We start from the raw sequence: 12,004 nt of genomic DNA on the forward strand, positions 1-12,004 counted from the left end.
TATTATTATCGGTATTATTACATTTATTATTTTTCTCTATTATTATCGGTATTATTACATTTATTATTTTTCTCTATTATTGTTGCTACTACAGTAGAGTCTCGCTTATCCAACACTTGCTTATCCAACATTCTGGATTATCCAACGCATTTTTGTAGTCAATGTTTTCAATATATCGTGATCTTTTGGTGCTAAATTCGTAAATACAGTAATTACTACGTAGCATTACTGCGTATTGAACTACTTTTTCTGTCAAATTTGTTATCGAACATGATGTTTTGGTGCTTAATTTGTAAAATCATAACCTAATTTAATGTTTAATAGGCTTTTCCCTAATCTCTCCTTATTATCCAACATATTCGCTTATCCAATGTTCTGCCAGCCCGTTTACGTTGGATAAGTGAGACTCTACTGTATTACATTTATTTTACGCAATTTTTATTATTATTATTAATACATTTATTATTTCACTCTGATCTTATTATTGTTGCATTTATTATTTTACTCTATTAATTATTACATGTATTTTCCTGTAATTATTATTATTATTACATGTATTATTTTACTCTAGTTGGGGAAAGGAGAAAGTAGGCCTTTGCAGAGTTGGATAAGAAAGTAGACCTTCAAAAAGTTGGGGAAAGGAGAAAGCAGGCCTTTGCAGAGTAGGATAAGAAAGTAGACCTTCTAAGAGTTGGGGAAAAGAGAAAGCAGGCCTTCGCAGAGCCGGACAAGAAAGTAGGCTTTCTAAGAGTTGGGAAAGGAGAAAGCATGTCTTCTCAGAGCTGGATGAGAAAGGAGGCCTTCTAAAAGTTGGGGAAGGGAGAAAGCAGTTCTTCTCAGAGTTGGGGAAGGGAGAAAACAGGTCTTTTCAGAGCCGGACAAGGAAGCAGGGATTCTAAGAGTTGGGGAAAGGAGAAAGGAGGCATTCGCAGAGCTAGACAAGAAAGCAGGCCTTCGCAGAGCTGGGGAAGAGAGAAAACAGGCCTTCACAGAGCTGCAGAAGGGAGAAAGTAACCAGGCAGTTAAGAAGGAAGAAAATACAGATTTGGAGAAAGGAGACAAGCAGGAAAAGAAGGCGGCAGGGGACTGGATATGGATTAAGGGTCAGGCATGCACAAAGGACTCCATTGCTGGTTCTTCTGGGAGGAACGGTGGCGCGAATGTCTCTATAATAGACCACCAAGACCCAGAAAAGCTGGTACAGAGGATAGCGAGATCTTGCTTTTCCAACCGCAATAACACACCACAAGACTTCCGGTTGCCTTCCACCCACTCGAGTGACGGCTTAATTAGACACCGGAGTCACAAAAGCCCACTCTTGGCTTCAAATACAAGTGCAAACACCCTGCATTTTACACATCACATTCAGGGAAACGTTATAATCAGCCCGTATCTGCCCCTATATTTAAACCTGGCTGTTCAAAGACATGTCAGGGGAGGTACGTCCGTGAAATCCGGTGCCTTTGTTGGCCCTACAGCTGGGCTGGAGAACATTTCTGGCCTTGTTCGTCACTCCTTTTTGACTCCAACTGAGTCTACAAGGAATTATGTCCTTATCCCAAAGAGATAGGAAAAGCCAGTGCCAAGTACGAGGGCTATCCAGAAAGTAGATTACGTTTTGGAATTAAAAACGAACAAAGTATAGGAGAAAACATTTACCATATGCAGTTGAAAGCCACACCAAAATACCACTTCTCAACATAGTCGCCATTCAAATCTAGGCACTTATCATAGTGATGAATGAGCTTGGAAACTCCTTCCCCACAAAACTCAGCCACTTGTGTCCTCAACCAGCCGGTCACCCCTTTCCGCAGCTGCGCATCGTCGCCATGAATGAACTTGGAAACTCCTTCCCCACAAAACTCTGCCACTTGCGTCCTCAACCAGCCGGTCGCCCCTTTCCGCAGCTGCACATGGTTGCCATGAATGAGCTTGGAAACTCCTTCCCCACAAAACTCTGCCGCTTGTGTCCTCAACCAGCCGGTCGCCCCTTTCCGCAGCTGCGCATCGTCGCCATGAATGAGCTTGGAAACTCCTTCCGCACAAAACTCTGCTGCTTGTGTCCTCAACCAGCCAGTCGCCCCTTCCCGCAGCTGCACATCGTCGCCATGAATGAGCTTGGCAACTCCTTCCCCACAAAACTCTGCCGGTTGTGTCCTCAACCAGGCGGTCGCCCCTCCCCGCAGCTGCACATCATTGCCATGAAGGAGCTTGGAAACTCCTTCCCCACCAAACTCTGCTGCTTGCTTCCTCAACCAGCCGGTCACCACTTTCCGCAGCTGCGCATTGTCGCCAAAACGCTGCGTTGAGGACACAAGCGGCAGAGTTTTGTGTGGAAGGAGTTGCCAAGCTCATTCATCGCTATAATAAGTGCCTAGATTTGAATGGCAATTATGTTGAGAAGTGGTATTTGGGTGTGGTAAATGTTTTGTCCTATACTTTGTTCATTTTAATTCCAAAACGTGATCTACTTTCTGGATAACCCTCGTATAAAATCAAGCATCCATGAGACTCAACCCAAAGCAACAAGGAGGGGGAGGGGGTCTCACTCGTAAAAGTGTGACTTGGAGATGGCCAGGAAGCTGCAGTCGCGGTTGGCCTTGATGGTGAACATCAGGGGCTCCCCGGTCAAGGCGGCCAGCTGACCCACGAGCTCTCCCGGGTGGGTGATGAACAGGCAGGTCTCCTCCTCGGAGTCAATCTTCCGCTGGTAGACGTGGAGCATCCCTGAGATGACAAAGCGGATGTTGACATCCTGGAAAAGGAGAGGCAGAGGAACATATTTACAACCGCACTGTGTCTTTGTTGGAATGGAAGCAAGATTTCATATAGTGTACGGAGGATGCTCACCTGGTCGCCTTGCCTTGACACCACCGTCCCAGCCGTCACCTGGTGCAAAGTGACTTTCCCATTTAAGAGAAGGGGGTCCTAAGCAGAGGAGGAAGAGAAAGCATAAGCAGACATTTAGAGGCTAAATAAGGATAGTGGATTGTTGTGAGTTTTCCGGGCTGTCTGGCCATGTTTCAGAAGCATTCTCTCCTGACGTTTCACCCACATCTATGGCAGGCATCCTCAGAGGTTGTGAGGTCTGTTGGAAACTAGGCAAGTGGGGTTTATATAACTGGAATGATGTCCAGGATGGGAGAAAGAAAGAACTCTTGTCTGTTTGAAACAAGTGTGAATGTTGCAATTGGCCACTGAATGGCCTTGTAGCTTCCAAAGCCTTCGACAACACACTACGGGTGAGTTTCTTGATCTTGCAGCTTCAAAGCCTGACTGCTCCCTGCCCGGGGTAATCTTTTTTTTTTAAATATACAGTAGAGTCTCACTTATCCAAGCTAAACGAGCCGGCAGAAGCTTGGATAAGCGAATATCTTGGATAATAAGGAGGGACTAAGGAAAAGCCTATTAAACATCAAAATAGGTTATGATTTTACAAATTAAACACCAAAACTTCATGTTATACAACAAATTTGACAAAAAAAAGTAGTTCAATACGCAGTAATGTTATGTTGTATATACTGTATTTACGAATTTAGCACCAAAATATCATGATATTTTGAAAACATTGACTACAAAAATGGCTTGGATTATCCAGAGGCTTGGATAAGCGAGGCTTGGATAAGTGAGACTCTACTGTATTGTTGTTTCGTTGTTGTTATTGTTGCACTACAAATAAGACATGTGTAGTATGCATAGGAATTTGTTTGTATTTTTTTCAAATGATAATTCGGCCCCTCCACAGTCTGAAGAATTGTGGACCGGCCCTCTGCTTCAAAAGTTTGAGGACCCCTGGCCTAGAGCATCTTGGATGGAGGGTGATTAATAAGTAATTAAATGATGATGGTGATGATGATTTACTCCATTTATATCCCACCCTTGTCACCCCAAAAGGGAGACTCAGAGCAGGCTAAAATCCTGTTGCTCCAAACCCTGTGCCTCACTCACATCCAGCTTCATCAACGTCAAGAGATCCTTCTTTGCCGCTTCAAAGATGGCATCGACGTGCTTGTTGGTCGAGGGCTCCTGGACGGAGAGGTTGTCCTGCATGTAGTGGAAGACCGCCGAGGGCATCTCCGTCACCGTCACCGTCTTCTTCAAGATGGACTTGCAAGAAGGAAAAAAAACAACAACATAAGGTCATTGTCCAGGGGTCCCCAAACTTTTTAAACAGGGGGCCAGTTCACAATCCTTCGGACCATTGGAGGGCCGGACTATAGTTGGCCACCGAGCAATAATAATAACAACAACAACAACAACAACAACAACAACAGCAATAATAATAAAAAAGAGGGTTGGAAGAGACCCTTTGGGCCATTGAGTCCAGTCCCCTTCTGCCTTTGTGCACTGAAAGCACAAGCAAAGCACCCCTGACAGATGGCCACCCAGCCTCAATGTTAATATATAATAATAATAATAATAATAATAATAATAATAATAATAATAATAATAATAATAAAGAGGGTTGGAAGAGACTCCTTGGGCCATTTTGTCCAACCCCCTTCTGCCTCTGCGGACCAAAAGCACAAGCAAAGCACCCCTGACAGATGGCCACCCAGCCTTAATGTTAATAATAATAATAATAATAATAATAATAATAATAATAATAATAATGGTTGTAAGAGAAGAAGAGAACCCACCCTTGGGTCATTTAGCCCAACCCCCTTCAGCCCTTGTGCCGTGGGGGCCGGATAAATGGCTTCGGTGGGCCACATCCGGCCCCTGGGCCTTAGTTTGGGGACCCCTGTCATTGTCCATGGTTGGTTTGGTCAACCAGGATGCATTTGCCCAAAACAACTTGAGGGAAGAAACCATAATAGGGAGCTAGTCTGGCTAGTAATCAGTACATCTGGTTACAAGTTAATTACAAGAGCACTAATGTGAAAAGGTTGAAGGAGAAGGTAAGATAGAGCCATCCTGAAGGGCAACAGGTCTTTAATAATAAGGGAAAGGGTATATATATATGTGTGTGTGTATGTATATATATCTACATCTATATATGTATATACAGTAGAGTCTCACTTATCCAACATAAACGGGCCGGCAGAATGTTGGATAAGCAAATATGTTGGATAATAAGGAGGCATTAAGGAAAAGCCTATTAATCATCAAATTAGGTTATGATTTTACAAATGAAGCACCAAAACATCATGTTAGACAACAAATTTGGCAGAAAAAGTAGTTCAATATGCAGTAATGCTATGTAGTAATTACTGTATTTATGAATTTAGCACCAAAATATCACGATATATTGAAAACATTGACTCCAAAAATGTGTTGGATAATCCAGAATGTTGGATAAGCGAGTGTTGGATAAGTGAGACTCTACTGTATATGTATATATATCATTGTATATAATATATAATAATAAATAATAATTAAGGGCAACAGGTCTTTAACAACAAGGTAAAGGATATATATATTATAACGTATTATATATGTATACTAGCTGTGCCCGGCCACGCGTTGCTGTGGCGTTGTCTGGTGGTGTTGGTGAGAAATGGTTGAGGTAGTGGTGGTATTGAATGTCTGTTGTATGGTTGTCTTTATGTTGAGTATGCATTTGGTTGTTTGTGTACTGTGAAAGTGGTGAGGGTAGAGGGGGTCTATGTCCCTGTGTAGTATTGCATAGTATTTATACGTTGTCCATGTGTTGGGAATGCTTGGATTGTGTCCTGCTGCATAGTACAAAGGGCTGGGCTCGATGGCCCTTAGGGGTCTCTCCAAATTCTTGTGCCTGTCCCCTGGGCTGAGTAGGTTGCTAGGAGACCAAGTGGGCGGAACTTAGCCTTGTAACTGGCAGCAATTGGATAAAAACAATTATTCCTCTCCCTGTAATTAGGACTTTATTTTTCTTTTCTTTTTGTTGTATCAACCGAGAGCCGTGGATGATGGTTTGTATTGTCAAATTTCGAGGTTGGGGGGCCTTTAGTTTTGTTGTTTTGTGGGTCGCCGTGATGCCATCACTCTTTTATATATATAGATATAATATTGTATATAATATACAATATACAATAAATAATAATATATTGAATATACATATAATACTGATAAAGGGCAACAGGTCTTTAATAACAAGGTAAAGGATATATATATGTATATATGTATATGTAATATTGTATATAATATACAATATAATATACAATAAATAATAATATATTGTATATACATATAATACTGATAATAATATAATGTAGTACATTATATTAATAATAATACAAAATAATAATATTTATTATGGATTATATATTACATGTAATATCACTAATAATATCACAGTATAGTGGTATAGTACAATGCAGTACAATATAATACTAATAATACAAGATAATACAAGATAATATTAATTACATAATTATATATTATATATTACACATAATATTACTAATAGTATTACAGTATAGTGGTATAGTAGAATGTACAACACTATAATACTCATAGTAATACAGTATAATAATATTAATCATATATTATATATGGCATGTAATATTAATAATAATATTACAGCATAGTGGTATAATACAATATAGTAATATGTAATGCTAATATTGTGCTATGCTAATAATGTAACACACTGTATGTACATATTATTTGTAAGTCATTCTGAGTCCCCTTTGGGGTGAGAAGGGCGGGATATAAATGTAGTGAATAAATTTTATATCGTACTTATGTTGTACTTTGCATTATGTCTCTCCTTTCGGTTTTTGTGGCCCATTTTAAGGTTTGTAAACAAAAGCTACACAGGGGAATAAAGTCATCAGAAAGGAGAACAGGGAACTGCTATACTGACAAGACCCAAATCCTGAGCTATACACAAAACCACCTGCTTGGGAACATGTTTACCTTGCATGTAGCTGGACTCGAAAGCACCTCGGCAGAGGAGGAGGTGGAGGCGACCCTGGCTCTCTCGTAGGCCATGTCCAAGTCGGCTTTAGCCCCGGCCAGGGTTCCTGTAGAGACAGAATGGGTTCCAAGAGGTCATTTGTATCCCCCCATATGCAGCAGTGCTTCAGTTGTGGTTTATTTATTTATTTACTACATTTATATCCCGCCCTTCTCACCCTGAAGGGGACTCCGAGCAGCTTACAAATTAAATTTACATGCAATATTATATTATTAGCATAGTACAATACTGGCAATAAATTACCATATTGTAGTACAGGGGTCCCCAAACTAAGGCCCGGGGGCCGGATGCGGCCCTCCAAGGTCATTTACCTGGCCCCCGCCCTCAGTTTTATAATATAATATTTTTATATCAGTTTTAATAATACAGTAGAGTCTCACTTATCCAACATAAACGGGCCGGCAGAACGTTGGATAAGTGAATATGTTGGATAATAAGGAGGCATTAAGGAGAAGTCTATTAAATATCAAATTAGGTTGTGATTTTACAAATTAAGCACCAAAACATCATGTTTTACAACAAATTTGACAGAAAAAGCAGTTCAATACGCAGTAATGTTATGTAGTAATTACTGTATTTACTAATTTAGCACCAAAAATCACAATATATTGAAAACATTGACTACAAAAATGTGTTGGATAATCCAGAACGTTGGATAAGCGAATGTTGGATAAGTGAGACTCTACTGTATAATATAATGTATATACATATAATATTGATAATAATCTTATGTTATACAATATAATACTAATAGTAATACCATATAATAATATTAATTATATGTTATAAATTACATATTATATAATAGTATAGTGGTATAGTTCAATATAGTAATATATAATGCTAATATTGTGTTATGCTAATAATATAATATATTGTATGTACATACAGCTGCTCTGAGTCCCCTTCGGGGCGAGAAGGGCGGGATATAAATGTAGTAAATAAATGCAGTAAATAAATAATTAATTTTAGGCTCGGCCAAAGTCTGAAATGACTTGAAGGCACACAACAACAACAATCCTAATTAACTTGACTATCTCATTGGCCAGTAGCAGGCCCACACTTTCCATTGAAATCCTAATAGGTTTATGTTGGTTGAAATTGTTTTCATTTTTAAATATTGTATTCTTTCGTTGTTGTTGTTGCTGCACTACAAACAAGACATGTGCAGTATGCATAGGAATTTGTTTGTTTTTTTTTTCAAATGATAATTCGGCCCCTCAACAGTCTGAAGGATTGTGGACCGGCCCTCTGCTTAAAAAGTTTGGGGACCCCTGTTGTAGTATATCAATATATTGTAATATTATTAGGAATATTACATGTCATATCTATATATATAAAAGAGTGATGGAATCACGGCACCAGACCAAACAACAAAACTACAAGCCCCCCAACCTCAAAATTTGACAACACAACCCATCATCCACGCCTCTAGGTTGATACAACAAAAAGAAAAGAAAAATAAAGTCCTAATTAGAGAGAGAGAGGAATAATTGCTTTTATCCAATTGCTGCCAGTTAGAAGGCTAAGCTCCTCCAACTTGGTCTCCTAGCAACCCAATAAAAAATAATAAAAAACACTAAAAATAATTAAAAACACTAAAAAATTAATACAATAAAACACTATAACAACAGAAAATAACTAAAAATAATACAAGGAAATAATAAAATATAATAAATAAAAAGATAACTTACAATAAAATTAATTAAAAAATACAAATAACGTCAAATAAAAATTACATAACTATTTTTAACCTATACCACCACCACTTTGCTACAGCAACGCGTAGCTGGGTCGCCGTGATGCCATCACTCTTTTATATATATAGAAGATGGATACAAAGACACAGCAAACGAGATATATATGCTGGATTTTGTATCACAGAATCACAAGTTGAATTATTATTATTATTATTATTATTATTATTATTATTATTAAAACAAAGGCATAATTGATCTTGAGTTGGCGTTTATTGCCATACGTGTTTTTCTGCAACATCCACCATTCCTTTCCATCCCATATGTTTCGCTCACCGGACATATCAGTGTATCCAGAAGAAGAGGTCAAAGATGAACTTCTTCGGAGTGGAGTTTCCGACCCAGGAGATCGTCCTGTATCTGGACGAGAAACACAAGGGCTAATCCACCAAGCAAAGTTTTTTTAGTGTTGTGGGCTTTGTACACAGGGCACAGATTACACAAAGTCCTCCTACATATGTTTACAAGGAACTGGTATGATGAAGTCTAGGACCTCTGATAATACTAGTCATAAATATGCTCCAGAACAACCAAGGCAAATATGCTATGTCTCAAAAGCACATGGTGGTCTTCCACCAAATCCAGATCCATTTGGTAGATGTTGATTTGATGTTTACAGTGATGAGGAACCGAAAATATGGATTTTTAGACATATATTGTATGCACATTAGAAGCAGTGAAATGTAGAAAAATCAGACTCTCTCTGTGTTAGATTTTAGGGATGCACAAGCTGACAGGACAAGCTGGGAGTAGGGGGGCCTGTTTTCTATACATTCCAGTGTGAATTGGTTCCTAGTACAGCTTGACAGGTCAAGAGTGGCCTCTTGATGGATCTCTCTTTTGGTGTCTGTGACTTGTTACACGCTTTTAAGAGTGCTTAAGATAGGAAAATGCTGATTGTGCATATTTATGTCCATGTATGTAAGCATGTGAAGTGACGTACTAATGACGAGATGTATGTAAAAGCATGTTCTGGGTCTGAAAATGTATAAAATGCAAGTCCACGCCTTGATCGTCTCTCTGGAAAGCTTTTTTGGAAGAGATTCCACTTCCAGGGACTCAGCTGAAATAATAAACCGGGCTTTTTGGCCTCTCAAAAGGATCTCTCTTTGCGTTACCTCTCTCTTCATCTACAACAACAGCTGACAACATGCATCTCGGACTTGTCCCCAAGAACAAGATATAGCAAAGCTGACTCCTTACCAGGCTCTGAGAGAGTCCCTTGTTTCTCCAGCTTCTCCGTCCGGTCCTCTTCCGACAGATTGGACAGTTGTCGCTTCACCGCTTTGTTGGTGTTCCCGCCAGACGTGACGCTCGCGACGGACACCAATGGGATGGCCTGGCTCTCCTGGCAAGAAGCAGAAAGGAAGGAGATCAATGGGATTCCAACTGGGAAGCCCTATTTCCTGACAGTGACCTTGCCAGAATCAGGTATGGGTGAGGGTCACCTAGAGAGGAACATCAAAGGTAAGCTTCACTTACAGAACTGAAGAGCTCAGTGGTCAAGCCCAGGTAGTTGTGCAAAGCGAGGAAGGTCACTCTTTGGAGTCTCACCATGATGATCTGCGGAGGAAAGGGATTGAGTTGGAGTTCAGAAGATCATGAATGTTTTGGGTTCCTCTCCAATAATAATAATAATAATAATAATAATAAGAAGAAGAAGAAGAAGAAGAAGAAGAAGAAGAAGAAGAAGAAGAAGAAGAAAATTATTAAGAAAATCGCACAGACAGACTACAAACAGAGGCACAACTATGTGGCCCAAATGATTCATTGGAACTTATGCCTCAAGTCCCACCTCCCAGCAGCAAAGAACTGGTGGGATCACAAACCTGCAAAAGTCTTGGAAAATGAACATGCAAAGATACTGTGGGACTTCCGAATCCAGACTGACAAAGTTCTGGAACACAACACACCAGACATCACAGTTGTGGAAAAGAACAAGGTTTGGATCATTGATGTCGCCATCCCAGGTGACAGTCGCATAGATGAAAAACAACAGGAAAAACTCAGCCGCTATCAGGACCTCAAGATTGAACTTCAAAGACTCTGGCAGAAACCAGTACAGGTGGTCCCGGTGGTGATGGGCACACTGGGTGCTGTGCCAAAAGATCTCAGCCGGCATTTGGAAACAATAGACATTGACAAAATCACCATCTGCCAACTGCAAAAGGCCACCCTACTGGGATCTGCACACATCATCAGAAAATACATCACACAGTCCTAGACACTTGGGAAGTGTTCGACTTGTGGTTTTGCGAAACGAAATCCAGCATATCTATCTTGTTTGCTGTGCCATACAACGTCGTTGTGTTGATAATAATAATAATAATAATAATATTATACCCTACTGAGATCTGCACACATCATCCGAAAATACATCACACAATCCTAAACACTTGGGAAGTGTTTGACTTGTGATTTTGTGATACGAAATCCAGCATATCTATCTTGTTTGCTGTGTCATACAACGTCGTTGTGTCAATAATAATATATTACTATTATTATTGTTGTTAATAATAACAGCAATAATAACAATAACAATAAATTATTGTTATTATTAACAACAACAGCACCACTAATAACAACAATAACAATACATTATTATTATTATTGACACAAAGACACAGTATGACAACAAACGAGATCTATATGCTGGCTTTCGTATCTCAGAATCACAAGTCGAACACTTCCCAGTGTGATGTATTTTAGATGATATTATTATTATTATTATTATTATTATTATTATTATTATTATTATGGCCCACCCTATCTCCCTGAAGGGACTCGGGGCAGCTTACAACAAAATAAACACAGTGACAAACATTTGTTGTTGTTGTTGTTGTTGTTGTTATGGCCCACCCTATCTCCCTGAAGGGACTCAGGGCAGCTTACAACAAAATAAACACAGTGGCAAACATTTGTTGTTGTTGTTGTTATTATTATTATGGCCCACCCTATCTCCCCAAACGGACTCAGGGCAGCTTACAACAAAGTAAAACACAGTGGCAAACATTTATTGTTGTTGTTGTTGTTATTATGGCCCACCCTATCTCACTGAAGGGACTCAGGGCAGTTTACAACAAAATAAAACACAGTGGCAAACATTTGTTGTTGTTGTTGTTGGTATTATTATTATTATTATTATTATTATTATTATTATTATTATTATTATTATTATTATTATGGCCCACCCTATCTCCCTGAAGTGACTCAGGGCAGCTTACAACAAAATAAACACAGTGGCAAACATTTGTTGTTGTTGTTGTTGTTGTTGTTGTTGTTATAGCCCACCCTATCTCACTGAAGGGACTCAGGGCAGTTTACAACAAAATAAAACACAGTG

The 12,004-nt window shown here is 39.4% G+C and overlaps 1 protein-coding gene across 2 annotated transcripts in view; it reads right to left on the minus strand.

Moving 5' to 3' along the window:
• The window catches only part of pnpla7 (patatin like phospholipase domain containing 7), a 126,036-nt gene that overhangs the window by 96,567 nt on the left and 17,465 nt on the right, over positions 1–12,004 (minus strand). For both annotated transcript variants that reach the window (XM_062959070.1, XM_062959069.1), the window contains exons 10-16: positions 10,144–10,224; positions 9,865–10,009; positions 8,938–9,021; positions 6,844–6,950; positions 3,949–4,107; positions 2,851–2,928; positions 2,550–2,755 (exon numbers count right to left, since the gene is read on the minus strand). In XM_062959070.1, the coding sequence (XP_062815140.1) occupies positions 2,550–2,755; positions 2,851–2,928; positions 3,949–4,107; positions 6,844–6,950; positions 8,938–9,021; positions 9,865–10,009; positions 10,144–10,224 (860 nt within the window). The remainder of the gene's footprint in view (positions 1–2,549; positions 2,756–2,850; positions 2,929–3,948; positions 4,108–6,843; positions 6,951–8,937; positions 9,022–9,864; positions 10,010–10,143; positions 10,225–12,004) is intronic.

The sequence above is a fragment of the Anolis carolinensis genome, unplaced genomic scaffold, assembly GCF_035594765.1.
Source record: "Anolis carolinensis isolate JA03-04 unplaced genomic scaffold, rAnoCar3.1.pri scaffold_7, whole genome shotgun sequence".
Classification (NCBI taxonomy): domain Eukaryota; kingdom Metazoa; phylum Chordata; class Lepidosauria; order Squamata; family Dactyloidae; genus Anolis; species Anolis carolinensis.